A 21,723-nucleotide genomic window follows, 5' to 3' on the forward strand; every position below is an offset into this window, starting at 1 on the left:
TCAAGAACAATTCTTCCGTTTTATTTTTCCTTTTATATAAAGTTTCATCTCTAACTCTGAACCACAGACAACTCACTGACACCTTTATCTATATTTCTAAAGCCTTCAACTGCGGTCATCCACTTCTTTTCCCGCTTAACAAAAGGCAATAGATAAAAGCTTTTCTCTATCTTTACCGGATCTATTTCACTCACTCTCTCTCTCTCTCTCTCTATTCAGACATCAATTCCTCCTTAGCTGGTTAAACTAAGGTATACTTAACTTTTTATTCAGAAAGATATAGATATTACATACAGTATTTATATATTATCTATATATCTTTCCGAATAAAAAGTTAAATATACCTTAGTTTAACCAGACCACTAAGCTGATTAAGAGCTCTCCTAGGGCTGGCCCGAAGGATCAGACTTATTTTACGTGGCTGAGAACCGATTGGTTACCTAGCAACGGGACCTACAGCTTATTGTGGAATCCGAACCACATTATACCGAGAAATTAATACAAATTCCTCTAATTCTTCATTACCCGGTCGGAGACTCGAACTCGGGCCTAGCAGAGTGCTAGCCGAGAACTCTACCGATTCGTCCCACGAGGAACTATACAAGACGCATATCAGACGTGTTTAAACAATATCCTTTTCTCTCCGAAGAACTAATACCAATCAAACCTTTTTTTTCTCTTTTTTTAATTCCCTTCCATCAAAAATGAGAACTTTCGTTCTAATATCTATTTTTACAGAGAAACCACTTCTCTTCTTTCATTCCCATTCATCGACAATGATAATTTTTTCTTCCTATCTCTCTTTTCACCGGGCACGTCTCTCTCTCTCTCTCTCTCTCTCTCTCTCTCTCTCTCTCTCTCTCTCTCTCTCATTCCAAAGAAATAATTGATGACTAGCGAATTTTTTCTTCCCTGGGTGAACGGTCAGTTCAATTGAACGAAACCATTTCTTCATTTGGGCAGTTACAGGATTTATCTGGGGATTTCTGTATTTGAAAGGAGGCTAGGAGGCCCTCTGTATTTTATGGGGGAAGAGTTACAGGATTTATCTGGGGATTTCTGTATTTGAAAGAAGGGTGGGGAGTCCATCTGTATTTTATGGGGAAAACGGTCTCTCTTGGTCTGGTAATTTCATCAATCTATCTCGCATAAATTAACTAAAAAATTCTCCATTTCTTTTGCTCCGTACAAATATCTTCATGAAATAACTCCGTACTCAAATAGAGAATAAGTTCTTTATGTTATTCTGTAACGAAATTCTCCAAAACACTGAGAGAGAGAGAGAGAGAGAGAGAGAGAGAGAGAGAGAGAGAGAGAGAGAGAGAGAGAGAGAGAGAGAGATTTTCATACAAGGATAGTCAAATCCGACATGAAAAATAATTTTATCTATAATACCACAAAAATAAAAAACACAAAAATGAGAGAGAGAGAGAGAGAGAGAGAGAGAGAGAGAGAGAGAGAGAGAGAGAGAGAATAAACCTATCATCAAAGTTTTATTCAATCCCTAGGCCTAAATCATAATCTTTAATTAAACGAAGGTAGTATAGCAACAGATATTACAAGTCAAAAATGCGCCAAAGTTTCTTCAGCGCAATCGAGTTTTCTGTACAGCCGCTACAGCGTATAATCAAGGCCACCGAAAATAGATCTATCTTTCGGTGATCTCGGTATAATGCTGTATGAGCCGCTGCCCATGAATCTTTAATCATGGCCCGGTAGTGGCCAGTCATATATAGTTGCCAGATGCACGATCATTGCTCACTTTAACCTTAAATCAAATAAAAACTACTGAGGCTGGAGGGCTGCAATTTGGTATGTTTGACGACTGGAGGGTGGATGATCAACATACCGATTTGCAGCCCTCTAGCCTCAGTAGTTTTTAAGATCTGAGGGCGGACAGAAAAAAGTGCGGACGGACAGACAAAGCCGGCACAATAGTTTTCTTTTACAGAAAACTAAAAACTGATAAATTCCCGTCTTACTCATTAGGAATGCTAAAGAATCTCTTGACAAATTCGCCTGGAAAATTTCCTACTTGTCTCCGGTGACCACTCAACTGTTCATGCAAGCTAACGCGAGTGAGTATCTGGAAATGAGGAACTCGAGAGTCTACCAGAGACTGAGCCAGGCGGCTTCTAGAACTCTCTACTTTCCTCTGTTGTTATTGAATTACTTAGTGATCCCTTTTAGGATAATCAAACATTTCAGTAACTTTCAATGAATTGAACTGAATTAAATATAGAATTTAGGCCAAAGGCCAAGCACTGGGACCTATGAGGTCATTCAGCGCTGAAACGGAAACTGGCAATAAAAGGTTTGAAAGGTGTAACAGGAGGAAAACCTCAAAGCAGTTGCACTACGAATCAACTGTTAGGAGAGGGCTGCGGAAAGTAAGATGGAAGAAAGCGAATATGAAAGGAGGTGCAGTAAAAGGAACGAAAGGGGTTGCGGCTAGACAGATCGTGACTTAGCAGGGAGTTTGATCATATTAAAGGATTACCTTAAAATTGATGACCTAGAGTCTTCATGAATATATGATTTAATTATATTTTCAGAATTATTTTTACATATTACAATCAAGTAAAATGATTAAAAGATATCAGCTGACACAACAATAATTCCTAGAAATTTATATTTAGTTTTCCTAAGAAAGAAATCTTCATTAGTGTATTAAAATTAGTTTTGAGTGAAGACAATGATTTAAAAGTATTTTTCTGTGAATTTGCTTTCGTCCACATTATCTTAATTAATAATGCTTCTATCTACTCATAATTTATCACTTTAGCTGTTATTCTTCGTGTTTACAATATCAAGTTAGATTTCAATAAAGCTGATAATTTTTCCCTGTCATTACCATTATTATCTATTTATAATGTCACAAAAAATTTAATATATCATCCTCTCGTAACTTCACCCAGTAAACAGTACCATCATCATTCATTTAAAACGTCACAATCCTCTCATTATGGCAAACATAACCATAATATTTGTTTACAACGTCACAAAAATTCACCCAGTAAACATTAACATAATCATTCATTTAAAATGTCACAAAAATTATATTCCACCTTCCCGTAATTGCACCCCGATAAATACGGGTCGTTCAAATCATTCTTCATACCCAGAGATCTTCTACCGACATTACGACGAAATCTGATAACAACTCCACAAACATATATACCTGTCATGCGTTCAAAAACAGTTTCCACCATTTTCAAGGAAAATTACACCTGTCAATCAGATGGATTGCCAGACGACATCCTGCTGACTTCAAAGATATCGGCGGTGTTGTTTGCATTCCGAGGCAAAGAATGCTGCCTGACCTTTGCAAAACGATGTTCTGTCAAGCCCGTGTTTGCCTGCTCGCTTGCTCTGAAAGGCTTCGGTTCTATTGAAGGAGATTTTATCAGTGGGGTCCCACAAAACAAGCGTTTTCGTCACTTGCAAGCGGGTGTGTTTCTCCTTTATAAACAGCTGTTTGATCGGTGATTTTTTATTGCGATAAAAGATGCCCTTGTTCATTGAAAATATTTATTATAATAGTTCAAAATAAGCTAAAGTATTATATAAGCGAAAATTATATATTAAGTAAGTAAATATAAAAGGAGTTTTCATATTCACTGAAAATATTAATCGTAATAGTTCAAAATAAGCTAAAGTATTTTATAAGCAAAAATTGTATATTAAGAGAATAAATATAAAAGGGGTTTTCATATTCATTGCAAATGTTTATCATAACAGTTAAAAATAAGTCATTGTATTATAAAACCAAAATTTGTATATTAAAGTCATATGAAAGGAGTTTTAGTTTTCTGTAAAAGAAAACTATTGTGCCGGCTTTGTCTGTCCGTCCGCACTTTTTCTGTCCGCCCATAGATCTTAAAAACTACTGAGGCTAGAGGGCTGCAAATTGGTATGCCGATCATCCACTCTCCAGTCATCAAACATACCAAATTGCAGCCCTCTAGCCTCAGTAGTTTTTATTTTATTTAATATTAAAGTTAGCCATAATGGTGCGTCTGGCAACGATATAGGATTAGGCCACCACCGGGCCGTGGCTAAAGTTTCATGGGTCGCGGCTCATAAAGCATTATACCGAGACCACCGAAAGACGGATCTGTTTTCGGTGTTCTTGATTATACGCTGTACCGGCTGTATAGAAAACTCGGTTGGGCCGAAGAAACATCAGCGCATTTTTTTATTTTTCTTTTTTTAATAAAATAAACCTTCTCAGTAGACCTCAGCTACATAAATTTTTGAAAAATCATAAGTGATTATTACTCTTCACAATTTTCGCTGGTCGTAAATATTACAAATATATAAAAATATATATATATATATATATATATATATATATATATATATATATATTATATATATATAAAAATATGTAATAACATACGAAAATGGTAAACTTTTTCAAGATTTAACCAAATAAAACAGAATAAATCGAAGGAAATATTAACTAAAATATACATAAGAAAATGGTAAACTTCATTTTAGGTTTCCTTAATATTGTAAACTTTAATCAAACAGAAACCCGAAAAAAAAATCCGAAAGGGAATATTCCTGCAATCTGAACTGAACCGAATATAGAGTTTAGACCAAAGACCATATACTGGGACCTACGAGGTCATTCAGCGCTGGAGAGGAAACTGAGAGTAGGTAAGCCTGACAGGTGTAACAGGAGGAAAACCTCAAAGCAGTTGCACTATGAAATAATTGTTAAGAGAGGGTGGATAGCGAGATGGAGAAAGATATGAACGGAGGTACAGTAAAAGAAATGAAAGAGGTTGCAGCTCGGGACCTTAGGCACGCTGCAAAGAACGTTAAGTAATGCCTACAGTGCGCCGCATGAGGTGCAATGACGGCACAAATTCCTCCCATCAAGCAAACCCAGAACAGTCAATCAGCTGTTCGTCACATGACAGATCGTCCGCCATGACATATTGTCTCTCACAGTCTCCCCCGGGATCAAAGGAGCGGCCGAAACGATCCGATCTGCGTAACCACGTTTGCGGAGGAACCGCAGCAGCCAATCACAATCCCGCCTGGAGTTTTATCAGCTCGATTTTAATTGGTCGGATGCGCGGAAGGTTGTTCATATGCTTCTTTTGACGAGACTTGGAAAAAAGGGAGTTGACATTCTGAGAAGTACTGAAACGACTGGGATGAAAGGATGCTGAAATAGCATACGACAGTTCAGTTCACTTTCTGAGAGAGAGAGAGAGAGAGAGAGAGAGAGAGAGAGAGAGAGAGAGAGAGAGATTAATTTTATGAACTACAAGAGAGTGCGGAAAGGTTTTATAATTCTACGAATGAAATGAGAGAGAGAGAGAGAGAGAGCCTTTTTCCATCCCACTGACAACCTTCTCCTCCTCCTGCCCCTCTTCCGCCATCAGCCACCAACATCCAGCTGATCGGATGATCCCGTGCAGTGTTTACTCTCGAATTTGGTTGTCAGGCCAAGTCGACTGCCAGGCTTCAGAAATGAGATGGAAAAGGGGGAAAAAAAGAGAGAGAGAGAGAGAGAAAATTAAAAGCAAAAAAGAGAGCAAGAAGGTTTTATACTTTATCTATCTATCTATCTATATATATATATATATATATATATATATATATATATATATATATATATATATATATATATATATATATATATATATATATATATATATATATATATATATATATATATATATAAAGAGAGAGAGAGAATTTTCTAAACAAAAAGAGAGTAGGAGGGTTTTATAACAATACTAGGAGAGAGAGAGAGAGAGAGAGAGAGAGAGAGAGAGAGAGAGAGAGAGAGAGAGAGAGAGAAGGAAGGTTTTATAATCCTACGAGAGAGAGAGAGAGAGAGAGAGAGAGAGAGAGAGAGAGAGAGAGAGAGAGATGCATTAGTGACCAATAGGGAAGATCGGTTAACTACAGTAATTGAGTAGACAGGCCTATCTTGGGAACAGGGGGAGCCTTACATTTTTAAGGAAGGGTGGCGGGGGAGGGGGAATTGGAAATAACTACTGAAGCCACTCCGGTTGCCGAGGGAACAAGTGACGGCAAGAGCTTTCGTCTCTTAAGAGGAGAATTTTTAAAAATGGTTTTTAGTTTTCTGTATAAGAAAAGATCTTAAAAACTGCTGAGTCTACAGGGCTGCAAATTGGTATGTTGATCATCCACCCTCCAGTCATCAAACCTACCAAATTGCAGCCCTCTAGCCTCCTCAGTGGTTTTTATTTTATTAAAGGTTAAAGTTAGCCATAATCGTGATTCTGGCAACGATATAAGACAGGCCACCACGGCCGGCTGAAAGTTTCATGGGGTCGCGGCTCATACAGCATTATACCGAGACCACCGAAAGATAGAAAAAGTTAAAATGTATAAAATACAGATATAAACTATTCAGAAAAAATTACGTTCAAAATGTATAAAATACGGATATAAAAATTCATAAAAAATTAAGTTCAAAACGCATAAAATGCAGATATAAAAATTCATAAAAATTTTAAGATCAGAACGTATAAAATACAGATATAAAATATTCATAAAAAATTAAGTTCACAATGTATAAAATAATATAAAATGTTCATAAAAATTAAGTTCAAAATGTATAAAATACAGATACAAAATATTCATAAAAAATTAGGTTCAAAGTGGATAAAATAGATATAAAATATTCATAAAAAAATAAGACCCAAATGTATAAAATACAGATGAAAAATTCATAAAAATTAAGTTGAAAATGGATAAATTGAAGATATATAAAACGCTAATAACTTTGTTATCCTGCGACAATACCGAGAGAAAATAGATCGAAGCTTCGTCTAATTAACCTGTCGGTCCGTCAATGACGAATCTATAAAATGATCAAACTTCGTACGTCCGGCAACAAAAAAGAACGTGAGCTCGGGAAACCTTATCGTCCCGCAACAAAGCCTCCAAACTTTTTCGCTTTCATCTCCAGCAATTGTTTGAGGACTTGACGGCGTAAGGTGTCCGGTCCTTTGTCCGAGAGAGAGAGAGAGAGAGAGAGAGAGAGAGAGAGAGAGAGAGAGAGAGAGAGAGAGAGAGAGAGAGATTTATGGAGGAAAGGGCGAAGGGTGGGCCGAGACGCATTCAACTTTTGGGAGATAAACTTTTTGAAAAAATGAAAGTCCTGTGGATACGAACTTTCGGAAAGAGAAAACTTTTGGGTTGGAAAGTTAAGTTGCTTTCTATCGAAAACGTTCGCTGTTTAATACGCGAATATATGGAAAGAAATATAACCTTTAACTACGCCAATACAACCCTCTTTTCACAAGGCAGGGCAAACAACGAAACACAGAAGAACATAGAGAAATCCGGTTAGACGAGTGACTTATAATAAGAAATTACCAGATTCATTGATTCTCGAGCTCGTCATCTGCACATATACCATGTGACAGGAAGTCAGCATTTCTTACAAAAATGTGGGAGAATATACACTGTGGGAGGAGGTAGCCACTTTCACATGCTTTGTGGGAGAATGTACTTGTGGGGTAAATGTGCAATGTGGCAGGAAGTCACATTTTTGCACAATATGTGGTGAACTGTTCTTTGCGCCTCATAAACATTTAGACGCTATGTGAGGAATGTCAACTTCAAAAATAAACAACCCTTATCTTAATGTTTTTTTTTTATCCAAAACAAGATGAAAAAAGGGACATGGAATAGAATAAGGCGAAATTAGTCGGATTATAAAGCAGGGAAGCAGTAGGAAAACGTCAGAAGTTTTAATATATATATATGGGGCGAATTCCAAAATTTGGTGGAAATGGATCAAATCATTCCCGATATTAAATAGCCTACGAAAGGCCTCTCTCCCTCTCTCTCAATATATATATACAGTATATGTATGTGTGTATATATAAGTATATATATACATATAAAGTATATATAATATATATATATATATATATATATATATTATACAGTACATACACACATCCAACCATCCGAACAAGGTACAAGAACCGCCATTGTCGTAAAAAAAAAAACTAACTGGTCAACATAGCAGTTAACGAACCTAAAATAAAAAAAAGGGTAAATTAAAAAAAAACTTGATTACAATTAACAACTTCACTAACTGAGGGAAAGAAAGGAAGAAAAACTTCCCTCACGGTTTTCCTTAGTAGATTCGCTTAAAACTTGTGAGGTTAATTCTCCGAGTTCATTTTTGTCAAAGTTGGGCTGTTTCTTACTTCCTTATTTCCTCTATATAACTTATTTATTTATTTTTATTTTGTTCTTTTATATTTGGTAATTAGACAAGGAATTTCCGGTGTGGAAATACGTAAATAACATTACATTACTGAAAGATATATTCCTAGTTAGTTTTCTAGAAAAGAAAACTATTGTGCCGGCTTGGTTTGTCCGTCCGCACTTTTCGTGTCCGCACTTTTTCTGTCCGCCCTCAGATCTTAAAAACTACTGGGGCTAGGGGGCTGCAAATTGGTTTGTTGATCATCCATCCTCCAGTCATCAAACACACCAAATTGCAGCCCTCTAGCCTCAGTAGTTTTAATTTAATTTGAGGTTAAATTTAGCCATGATCGTGCGTCTGGCAAACGATATAGGACAGGCAACCACCTGGCCATGTTTGAAATTTCACGGGCCGCGGGTCACACAGCGTTATACCGAGACCACTGGAACATATGCATATTTTCGGTGGCCTTGACTATACGCTGTACAGAAAACTCGATTGTGCCGAAGACACTTCGGCACATTTTTTGTTTTATTTTTTCATTCCCTTCAACATGCAAACATTTTAAACGCAAATGAGAATTTGAGTTACAGTATATCAAGGTAATTTTGTAATTAAAATAAGATTATATCTTAGTATATATATAATATAATATACACACACACACACACACACACATATATATATATATATATATATATATATATATATATATATATATATATATATATATATATATATATATATAATGAGAGTTCCATAAATAAAGAAGATAAAATAAATTTATGATTCGTGAATTTTAACGAACTTGGAAGAAAGAGTAATTCAGAGAACCGCAAAATAACACTAAATAAATTTACAAGTGTAAACAAGAAGACTTAAAAAACGACGAGAATATGACATAGGAAAATGATGAAGATTTAAATAAAAATTACAAGAATAAACATCAAAAGAAAAGAAAGATTGACAAACGTCACGAGAATAAACAGACGAAAATAAAGGTAAAAAAGAAAATAATAATATCGAAAGAAAAGAAAGTAAATAAAAGACAATAAAAAATATCGAAAGAAAAGAAAGACTGAAAAACCAATGAGAGAGAAAATCAAATTATTGGAAAAAAAAAAAAAACATAATGCAACCGATTCCTTGCAAAAAGATGTCTTCCATCTTCAGAGGAAAGTGGATGTTTTCCATTCGAGTTAGAATTGGGTGAATGAACCTTGGGAGAGAGAGAGAGAGAGAGAGAGAGAGAGAGAGAGAGAGAGAGAGAGATCGACTGATTTGGCATTACAGCAGTTTTGGAATTTCTTAAAAGCCTTTCTGAAAATTTCCAGGTCTTATGAAGAAGAAGAAGAAGAAGAAGAAGAGAGAGAGAGAGAGAGAGAGAGAGAGAGAGAGAGAGAGAGAGAGAGAGAGAGAGAGAGAGAGAATTCTGAAGTTTATACCATGGTATTTCCAGGTCTTATGAAGAAGACGAAGAAAAAGAATTGAGAGAGAGAGAGAGAGAGAGAGAGAGAGAGAGAGAGAGAGAGAGAGAGAGAGAGAGAGAGAGAGAGAGAGATTTCCAGGTCTTATGAGAGGGAGAAAATAGAGAGAGAGAGAGAGAGAGAGAGAGAGAGAGAGAGAGAGAGAGAGAGAGAGAGAGAGAGAGAGAGAGAGAGATTTTTGAAGTGTATACAAAAGTATTTCCAGGTCTTATGAAGGGGAAGAGAGAGAGAAGAGAGAGAGAGAGAGAGAGAGAGAGAGAGAGAGAGAGAGAGAGAGAGAGAATTTCCATTGTTTACGTTACCTGATTCCGAGTCCTATACAAGGCGGAGAGAAGGTTAAACGAACAATAAAATAAAACACGATTAGCAGGAATAAAAGGGACAAAGAAAAGGAGCTAAAATAAAAGGAAAATTCTAGGAATAATTCACGTAAAAATAAATGGAATTCATTTTAACCCACCTAAAAGAATAGTTAATTTTTCCCATCTCATAAACTGATAAGAGGTCTTTTAATATTCGAGGTATTCCAAGTGAAAAATCATGAAAATAGTTTTGAACCAATTACGCGATCAGATCATTCTTCTTTCTAATAATCTGAGGAAAATTCTCTTCACGAATACTTTTGAAAACACAAACAAAAGCAAGTTTCTTCGGCGCAATCGAGTTTTCTGTACAGCCACTACAGCGTATGATCAAGGCCACCGAAAATAGATCTATCTTTCGGTGGTCTCGGTATAATGCTGTATGAGCCGTGGCCTGGCCTACATCGTTGCCAGAAGCATGATTATGGCTAATTTTAACCTTGAATAAAATAAAAACTACCGAGGCTTGAGGGCTGCAATTTGGTATGCCTGAGGGCGGACAGACAAAGCCGCCACAATTATTTTCTTTTACAGAAAACTAAAATAAAGAGGAAACATTTTTAAAAACTCCAAAAAAAAAAAAAAAAAAAAAAAAATCCTAGTTTCTTCTATCAGACCAGAACATTTCTCGCCTATCATAGAAAAAAAAAAACTCTTAGGAAAACTTAAGAAAACCACAAACAAAAAAAGGCTTAGCCCCAATAGAAAGTTCTCCTGCCAGTATTTACAAAATAGAATTCAGTGAGAGAGGCCTTAATGGGGCTACGTTTATGTCCTGAGTTTTCTGATTCTACTAATGAGCAAAGTTTTCCGCCACCCAAAAGGTCAGTTTCTCCAAATTTTTGCCCAATGCCCTTCTGTAACGCCCTAGGGAAAACAGCACCAATAATAATCGTATTTTTGCTTTTATTTATCAATAAAATTATTTGGTCAACAGTATTTGTTCGCCGCTAGAGAATTTTACATCATTCCCACGTTCTGGACTTGTTTCCAAATGTTTTCCCTTTATGCGGGCAATAATAATAATAATAATAATAATAATAATAATAATAATAATAATAATAATAATCAAATCTATTTCATCATAAGCCATATACAACATTGTCTTTTATGTTATATTAAAGAGATAACTGCTTTTATCACAAAGAGTTTTAAAAACTGTATTTTCCATTGGATTATAACATCGTTAGAACACGGCTTCAATTCGACGCCCCCACATCCCCCTTCCCCCCAAAAAAACATGAACCCCGCTATGGAGGCTTATCTCTCAGGTCAAGGTCACTGTACCGAAATATTCTGTTACGATATCAACTGAAAGGTAACGCCATGAAAAATATTATACATTCAATTCATAATGAATCCGAATATTATCATGAAAATCATCTTTACATTTCAGCATATAACTCATACCGCCTTCCCACTCACGGAAAAAAAAATATATATATATGTATATATATACACACATCTGCATTTAAAATGAACCGTACTTTTTCCCTACCGCCTGGAAAAATGGAATTCCGGCCGCGCCTGCGCAGAGGTGACTGCATTAAAAATAAGTTCGAGGTATTTGCATTTCCATTCCTGGAGGAGAGAGAGAGAGAGAGAGAGAGAGAGAGAGAGAGAGAGAGAGAGAGAGAGAGAGAGAGAGAGAGAGAGAGATTTTAAACACGAGAAGCTCTACGAAGTTTTGGAACGTCGACCGTTTCCGAGTCAGGAGCATCGTATTTCTTTTAAAAGTTTTTAGTTTTCTGGAAAAGAAAACTACTGTGCCGGCTTTGTCTGTCCGTCCGCACTTTTTTTCTGTCCGCGCTTTTCCTGTCCGTCCTCAGATCTTGAAAACTACTGAGGATAGAGGGCTGCAAACTGGTATGTTGATCATCCACCCTCCAATCATCAAACATATCATATTGCAGCCCTCTAGCCTCAGTAGTTTTTATTTCATTCAAGGTTACAGTTAGTCTTAATCGCTCTTCTGGCAACGATACAGGATAGGCTACCACCGGGCCGTGGTTAAAGTTTCATTGGCCGCGGCTCATGCAGCATTATACGGAAACCACCCAAAGATAGATCTATTTTCGGTGGCCTTGATTATATGCTGTAGAGGCTGTACGGAAAACTCAATTGCGCCGACAAAACTTCGGCGCATTTTTCTTTCTGTTCAATCCTCGCTTTGCCGGGAAAGTACTAATACTTTTAAATATTTCATACTTTTTTTTTATCTTATATTGCTATTGATACTTTATTTGCAGTGATTCGTTTCAGCTTAATTTCCAGACGAAAACACGTCAACTTCATGAGTGTTTTACTGAAAACCTTAAAAAAATTCTTCCTCATAAATATACGTACCGTAAAGAAAAGATATCAGATTAGAATAACCTTTATAATTATAATAAGACATAAACATCTTATTCCCATTCGAGTTCCTCATTGGATGGGTCGATATCGTACTCGGATAGCACTGTGCTGGGCCGGCGTCTGATTCTCCGGCCGGCCAATGAAGAACTAGAGGAATTTATTTCTAGTGATAGAAATTCATTTCTCGGTATAATGTGGTTCGGATTCCACAATAAGCTGTAGGTTACGTTACTAGGTAACCAATTGGTTCTTAGCCACGTAAAATAAATCTAATCCTTCGGGCCAGCCCTCTCTAGGAGAGCTGTTAATCAGCTCAGTGGTCTGGTTAAACTAAGGTATACTTAACTTTCGAAGAAAAACACATCCAATTTTGTTTCTCACTAGATCGAAGACCTATTCAAAACCTATCCAACACAATACGTGTTTCAGAACCGAACACGTCTTGCTGAATTGTTAAAAATCCATTAACCTCTTTTTCTCTTCATCGCAGGTGCGGTGTGCGCCGAATTATGCATATGTATGCCCCGGGGAGGAGGCGTGTATACGCACGTCTACGCCACTTTGGGGGAACTTCCGGCGGTCCTAGTCACTTCGACCCTGCTCCTAGATTTCACTCTCTTGTCGGCCATTGGTAAGGAGTCTTACTTATCACTTTGATTTAATATATTTGGAGAAATTTAATTGTTCATATTTTAATGGGCATTGCAATACAGGGTCTGTAAAATGGTTGTTTTTAATTGCGTCATGACGTTGGATTACAGTGGTACATTACTCTTGTCGGCCATTGGTAAGGGGTTTTATTTATCACTTTAATTTAATATATTTGGAGAAATTTAATTTTTCATATTTTAATGGGCATTGCAATATGGGGTATGTAAAGTGATTTTTAAAATTACGTCATGACGTTTAATTACAGTGATACATTACATGCGTCTAAAACATTTGGAAATATATTAGGAAGAACGAATTGATAAAAATTCTAACTTAACAAAAATAATCAGCTCAATTTATTCGATTATTTCTTCATTTACTTCGATGAAATTTCTCCAAAAACAAAAGTTACCTCAAATCTAATTTATAAAAAATCTGACTTAAAAATATTTTATTCCAATTCAATTCGATTATTTAATCTATTGCATCAAAGAAATTTCTCCGGATAAAAAAAAAAACCCACGAGCTTAAGTGAAACATTATTCATAAAAATTCTAAATAACAAAAAATTATATTTCATTTGATTATTCAATCTTTCGCTTCGCAGAAATTCATCCCAAGAAACAAAAGCTTACCTGAAACCTAATTGATAAAAATCCTAACCTAATAGAAAAAAAAGCATCTCAATTTCATTCCATTATTCAATCTTTCGCTTCAGGAAAAAAAAAAAAAAAATTTTTCTCCCAAAAATTTTTTCTCAAAAAAAAAAAAAAAAAAAAAAAAAAAACTCCAAATTTTTTTTTCTAAAAAAAAAAAAAAAAAAAAAAAAAAGTTAAAATGTTCCCTTATTCCCCTTCTCCCAAAAACAGCGGCCCGGAGCAGCAGCCAGTACCTGTCCGTAGCGACCAATTACAGCCTGAGCGAGGCCCTCCTGCCTCACCTGTACGAGTCTCCCTACCTGGCGTCCTACTGCGACCTGCCAGCGGCAGGCCTGGCACTTCTATCCACAGTCATGGTTGCCATGGGGACAAAGGTGAGAAGGGGGGGGGGCAGGAGGGGGAGGGGTAGGGTTTTTTTAATGAAGGGACTGTAAGGTCACTGGTGGGAATAGTAGCGAGGTCAGGGTTATAAACGTAGATTAATAAGGAATAAGGGAGGATGTGAATGAAGCTGGGAGATGGAGAAAAGAAGATAATTACAGTTTATAAGATGTAAAATAATGACAGCACGGAAAGATGAAATCAAGAAGAAGAATAGCTGAAAGTGTAGATAATAGTGAGGATATAAATAGTAAAAGGAGGAAATGACTAAGAACACAGTAATATCTTTTCAATGTTACAAAAGAATTTAGTTTATCAGGTCACCTAAAATGGGGTCCTAAACCCTCGGATGTTTACAAAAACAGAAAATAATTTGAAGAATAATTGAGGTTCGAATCATACTGTATATATATATATATATAAATTATATATAAATATATTTATATATATACATATAAAATATAAAAATAAATACATGTAAATTATATATAAATATATTTATATATATACAAAAAATTATATATTTATATATATGTATATAAAACACGCGTTATATATAAATGATATTTCAGTCACCATATGCACACAACATTTGATCCCCATAGCTAGTACTAAACACGGCGAATATTTGACCCCAGGGACTATACTAAACCCGGGTGACTCACTGTTTCGCCGTGTTTAGTACTATATCAAATATATATAAATTATATATGAAAATATATTTATATATATAACATAAAATATATATATATATATATATATATATATATATATATATATATATATATATATATATATATGTATATATATATACATGCATACATGCCTACACACAAGTACTGTACAGGCAAACCCAGCCAGCCACTGGAATTCAGACTCAACAGCTCTACACAGCAAACTCCACACAGTTCAAACTTCAGCGGAGCCTCTGATTGCCAATTAGGGCGTAATAAGCATTCGCAACTTAAGACCCGCAATGAAATAATCACCAGCGTAATTAGACCTCCTTTGGAATAAGGCAGGATAAGGAGAGGGAATGGGCGTACCGTGTTCATGGAAGCATAATAATAATAATAATAATAATAATAATAATAATAATAATAATAATAATAATAATAATAATAATAACTGGGAGTGCCGTCTTCATGTAAAAAAAAAACAGGAATTCACGCAAACGAATAATGATTGCCTTATGTGAAAATAATAATAATAATAATAATAATAATAATAATAATAATAATAACTGGGAGTTCCGTCTTCATGTAAATGAAACAAACATGAGAATCAAGGAGAGGAATAATGATTGCCTTGGGGGAAAAATAACTTGCTTTATAATGATGATAATAAAAAACACAACTAACTAATGGCAAGAGTAATTGGGAAATAACTTTTAATAACAATAATAATAATAATATCAATAATAATTAAACAGTTCATAAAACAAACATGGAAATGAGACAAAGGAATTATGATTCCCTTATGGGAAAAATAACAAAAATGTTAAAGAACATAAGAATGACCTGAATATAATTTTTATTAGCCATATAAATATTATTATTATTATTATTATTATTATTATTATTATCATTATTATTATTATTATTATTATTATTGCGAGGGAATAGACCCTCTCTTAAGGTAAGAATTCATAAATATTCCAAAAAAATAATAACAATTATAACAACAAAAAATAACCATTTCCCTTATCACAATCCCATCTAATGCTCAATAATAACAACCTTTTTTTATAACTTTTCCCACAGCTGGTGTGCCAAGTGGGCGGCGTGGGCGTGGGGATGTCTCTGCTGGTGCTGACAGCCGCCCACGGCGCCGCCCTCACGACGGCGGACCCGGGGCACTGGACGAAGCCCCCTGGGTTCTTCCCTCAGGGGTTACACGGGGTAAGGATGTGTTATTGAATGGCCTCTGGGAGGTAAATATAGTAGCGGACTCTGCGAGGTATCTATAGAAATGGCCTCTGTGAGGTAAATATAGAAATGGCGTCTGTGAGGTATATATAGAAATGGACTGTGAGGTATACTAATGGCCTCTGTGAGGTATAGTAATGGCCTGTGATGCAAATATAGAAATTGCCTCTGTGAAGTAAATAAAGAAATGGCCTGTGGGGTGAATATAGAAATGGCCTCTGTGAGGTATATATAGAAATGGCCTCTGTTATGTAAATACAGAAATGGCCTCTGTGACGTAAATATAGAAATAGCCTCTGTGAGGTATATATAGAAATGGCCTCTGTGAGGTATATATAGAAATGGCCTCTGTGAGGTAAATGTAGGAATGGTCTCTGTGAGGTAAATATAGAAATGGCCTATGAGAGGTATAGTAATGGCCTCTGTGAGGTAAATCTCGTTATCTGAAGAGTTATTATTTACTGTGATTGGTCGGACGCAATAAGGAAGAAAGAGGAAGTCTATTGTCTCACAATACTAACTGTTTCCTTGTCTAATTTTCTATAAATATCTATCAATCTATTAATTTCTATCTGAACATCTTTATATAGATATAGATTTCTCTCCCAACATTTGTCTTCCTATGTCTATCAATTCATTAAATAGCTCTCATCTTTTTTTTCACAGTTTCCCTGTCACACTTTCACCTCTCTCTCTCTCTCTCTCTCTCTCTCGTTTTCTGACTTCCTGTTCTAAGTCTCCTCTCTCTCTCTGACTCCCAATCTTGTACCTCCTGCTTTTCCTTATCCATACTCTCTCTCTCTCTCTCTCTGGCTTCAAATCATCTCTCTCTCTCTCTCTCTCTCTCTCTCTCTCTCTCTCTCTCTCCCATCTCATCTCATCAGACTGCAATGGAATGCGTGCAGAAATCCATCGTCATCAGTCGAATGTATCGTTCAATACAAAAGGGTTTAAAAAAAAAAAAGTCTAGGAAAAAAAAAAAGTCTACCGGGGAGCGTCCCTTAGAAAGCATTTCATTCGAGAGAGCATAAAAAATCGACGAAAAAATCCTTTATAAAAATAACTTGGCAAAAGACTAACGGGACACACGCACACACACACACACACACGCACACACATACTTGGAAATGGTGGAATGTGTCGAATGATAGGAATTCAAGAGGTTGTAAAAACTTTGTCACTTTTTACTTGGTGAAAGGTGGGTTCTAGTTGTTCTTTGTACTTATAAATACTTGTAAATTCTGTGGTATAATTACCAAGATTTTTAATATATGATACGCTACTGGTTTTGATGTTACTACTAAATGAAAAAAAACAGTAGTTTTGCTATTACTACTGAATGAAAAAAATCAATAGTTTTGCAATTATTACTAAATGAAAAAACAATAGTTTTGCTATTACTACTAAATGAAAAAACAATAGTTTTGATGTTACTACTAAATAAAAAAAATAGTTTTGCTATTACTACAGAATGAAAAAACAATAGTTTTGGCATTACTATTAAATGAAAAAAACTATAGTTTTGCAATTACTATTGAATGAAAAAATAAGTTTTGCTATTACTACTGAATGAAAAAAAAAAACAATTGTTTCGCTATTACTACAAAATGAAAAAAACAATAGTTTTGCTATTACTACTAAACGAAAAATCAATACCTTTGCTATTCCTACAAAATAAAAAAAAATACAATAGTTTTGTTAGTACTACTGAATGAAAAACCAATAGATTTGTTATTACTACTAAATGAAAAAACAATATACATAAAATTTCACGGTACATAAAAGTGAAATCAATTATCCTAACAATATAATGTACTCGTACACTGATTGCACAATTTGCTTGCGAAATATCCAACCTATGAAAGAACAAGTTCTTCTATTGCACACCGTGTTGTTCAGTTATGCCATTCAAGAACAGAATAAAAAATATAACGAAAACCTGTACATTTTGTAGCTTTCCACAATTTCGTATGATGGAAAACAAAAGTTTATGAAGACAGTGAAAAAATTCCGAAGGCTATAAATGGGTTAATGGGTTTCCCTTCGTAGGTAACAAGCCTACTCCTTGGGCAAAACGATGTAAATCATTTCGAAAACACAGAAGAGAATAGAGAGGACCAATTTCTAGAAGTAAAAGTATGGAAGAAGTGATTACACTAATTAATAAAAAACAAGTTAAGAAATCAATTAATAGAATCTTTTAACACTTTCATTTCTTTGCAGGTCGTGTGCGGCGGAGCCGTCCTCAGCCTGGGACTCTCGGGAATCCACATAGCCACTCTCCTCGCGGGCGAATGCAAGCGTTACAGGGGCGTCTCCGGATGCTTGGGCGTGGGCATAGGCGTCCTGGCGCTCCTGACGCTGTTCCCGAGTGCAGTCGTGGCTACCCTGTCGTCTTCTGATCTCTCGACAATCGCTCCCCTCACTCACCTCTTCCCAGGGGACTCCCTGGCAGGGATGAGGGCCCTCGTGAGCGTCGGGGGGATGGTAGGGCTCTGGGCAGCGTGCCTAGGAGGCGTCGTTGGGGGCTCGAGGCTCCTGCAGAGACTGGCCTGCGACGGGCTAGCGCCCAGGTGCTTCGGGAAGACGAGTCACGTGACCACGTCGCCCTGGAGGGCGGCTCTGTTCTGCGGGATTGTGGCGACCCTGACGGCGGCTCTGTCCTCGTCCGCTCAGCTCCTGAAGGCCGCTGGGGCGGGGACGGTCACAGCAGGCCTCGCCGGGGCCGCCGCGGTGTTGGCCCATCGGTATCGCCCGAGGCATTCCTCGGCGTCATCCCACACAGACTCGCCCACGACCAACCTCCCCCGGAGCGTGAGCCTTCCGGAGCTGACGGAACTTGCGACGCCCACCCGCCACGCCCCTCACTCCTACGAGGGCTCCAGGTCGAGCGGCTCCAACATCGACATCCAGCCGGTGGCTCACTGCTCCTACGCGAGCCACGACGACATCCAGTCGGTAGGTTACGACGACAACGAGCCACGCCAGCTGGCAGTCGAATGGGCGGGAGGCACCTGGATCACGGCGGTCATCGAGCCGCCTCAGCCGCCCACGTGGGCGTCCTGGAAGACCTCTCGCTTCCTCCTGACGACGTTCATCATCAACTGCTTGGCGGGCGTGGGCGTCGTGAGGGGGGCGAAGGAACTGGGCGTCGGGGAGTGGGCGTGGGCGGGAGTGGCCCTCTGTTTGTGCGGGTGCGTCGTCTGCGGCGTAGGCCTATGGCTGCAGCCGCGCTACTCCCCCCCCGCCCCGACCCAGCAGGAGGGCGTCCCCCTACTCCCCCTCTTAGCCATCTTGGCCAACATCCTCCTCCTCCTCCACCTGCCGCAAGCCGCCCTCACGACCGCCTGCTGCGTCTGGGGCGTGACCGCGGGCGTCTGGATGATCCAGGGGCGTACATCGAGCCTCGAGGCCGCCCTCATCCACGCCCTCCTGACCCACAGTAACCAGGAGTCGCCTCCCGACCTGCTGTAGTCCATCTAACCTCCTCCTCCTCCTTCAGAAGCCTTCCAGATATAGTGTCACCATACTTCCATATTTTTACTGATCATGATGATTATGATGAAAATGACCGGTTTCTTTTCATTTTCCAACCTGTGCCAATGCCCAGTATAATGATAGAATGTCATTATGGCGTCGTTACACTTTTCTAGTCATTTCCCAAATATAAGAAAAGATAAGTCATGGAAAAGAAATGAGCATGACAATAACATAGCTTTAAATCATTACCTTATTCCTGATTTAAGGAAATGTATTTTGAATGACCCTCATTTACCTAAAAAAAAAATAATACTAAATAGTCTTTTTTGCACAAAATGAATTAAAGCAAGCCACTGCTTCAATTTTTCCCATAATTCATATAATTCAGGTAAATTCATTTTGAATTTTGCTTCACGAAGAACATTTCTTTCAAAGCTGATGTGGAAATTACAAAAAAACAAAACTCACATATCACAAAAGAACATAATATTTTCATATGAAGGTTATACATATCTATATAACGATAAAATGAAACATGTTTACCAAATTTTGACAAACTAAATCATTACCCGTACCTTCCAAACTAGACATTCATGCAAAACGTCTCTCTCTCTCTCTCTCTCTCTGTGAACAACGTCATTAATTTTAATTGAAATATGTCGTCTCCTTTCTTCCCTTTCACATGCAAAACGAAATAGCCCTTACTCTGAAATTCTCTCTCTCTCTCTTTACGACTATTTAATATCAGCTGTTCCCTGTTTCCCCCCTTCTATTTCTGTTTCTATTGATCTATTCAAATTAATAGTTCATGTTAGTCACGGCTTTATATCAGACTATTCAGAGATGACTCAACTTATCCAGCCTGCATGATAATTTCATGAATGCTCGTAAACCTTTTGGAAATTGGGCCATTAAGTTTTAATGTCAGTTCAACTTGATAATGAGATACTAAGCCTTAGGGCAGTGGTTCTCAAATTGTTTGGCACCATACCCCTACCTACCCCATTCCTCTTCAGTTATGTGAAGTTATAATATAGAGGAAAGAAAAATACTGGAACGCTTAATTTCTAATGCATTTTATATGTAGGAAATTAATTTTACGTTTACTCAAGTCTTAAGAAATAAAGCAGTTAGATTTTAGACATTGTTCCCTTGACGAAAAATTAAAATTAAAGCATTGTTCCTTTTATTACAAACTGGAATTAAAGTGACTCGTTACCCCACCCCTCCAAGGAACGGCTTCATTACCCCACTCCCCGGGGTAATTACCCCCAGTTTGAGAACCACTGTTAGAGTACAGAGAGAGAATTTGACATATCGTATTTACTAAAAACAGAAATCCTCAAATTACAAAGAAAATAATACCTGTTAGGAATTGGGTTATGCCTGACGAACCTGATAAAGATAAGAATTTATTTATTTTTTATTTTCTACGCCACAGCCTACGTATTTGAGGCCAATATTTCTCTTACGTAATCGGCTACTTAAACTGAATGCAAGCAACCATGACTCGAAATCAGGTGCAAAGAGAAAATACTTGTTGTAAGTGAGTTCCGTGGTGATTTGTTTAAAATCATATCTAAAACTCTGATGAAGTATTGTGTGTCTTTTCAAATAACATTGGCCTTTTTTAAATAGAATAATAATGACCTTTTTGAATAGAAATATAGAAATGGTGTTTGCCCATACATGGTATGTCTAAACGCGCATTCTTAACCATTTGACTAAAAGAAATATAACTATGAGCATGACAATGAACGTGATAAAAGCACGAACACGGACAAACACACACACACATATACATACATACATACATACACACACATATACATATACTATATATATATATATATATATATATATATATATATATATATATATATATATATATATATATATATACATATATATACATTTTTATGTGCGATCTTATACAACAGCATACATACATATATACGTACATACATACATACACAAACATCCATACACACAAACGCACGCATGTCCCCAAGTAAAAAAAATATATAAAACATTTTATACCAATAAAACCCAAACCTAGACTTTCCCAGTATCTGATAAAAGACTCATTCACGATCAGTGAATAAAGTAGACTCTTCCAACGCTTAGAAATATAAGTTCAATATTTACCATTTGTATTAAGAAATACCTTATGTGTGTGGTGTCATATCAAGTACGTGG

General features: G+C 36.9%; 1 protein-coding gene across 1 annotated transcript in view; it reads left to right on the top strand.

Moving 5' to 3' along the window:
- LOC136830674 (methylthioribose transporter-like) overlaps positions 1-21,355 on the top strand; it is a 34,068-nt gene extending 12,713 nt beyond the window's left edge. Inside the window, exons 2-5 of the mRNA XM_067090308.1 lie at positions 12,916-13,056; positions 13,946-14,109; positions 15,880-16,017; positions 18,268-21,355. Of these exons, the coding sequence (XP_066946409.1) occupies positions 12,916-13,056; positions 13,946-14,109; positions 15,880-16,017; positions 18,268-19,518 (1,694 nt within the window). The 3' untranslated portion in view covers positions 19,519-21,355. The remainder of the gene's footprint in view (positions 1-12,915; positions 13,057-13,945; positions 14,110-15,879; positions 16,018-18,267) is intronic.
- The last annotated feature ends 368 nt before the right edge of the window (positions 21,356-21,723 follow it).

The sequence above is a fragment of the Macrobrachium rosenbergii genome, chromosome 47 (genome assembly GCF_040412425.1).
Source record: "Macrobrachium rosenbergii isolate ZJJX-2024 chromosome 47, ASM4041242v1, whole genome shotgun sequence".
Lineage (NCBI taxonomy): Eukaryota > Metazoa > Arthropoda > Malacostraca > Decapoda > Palaemonidae > Macrobrachium > Macrobrachium rosenbergii.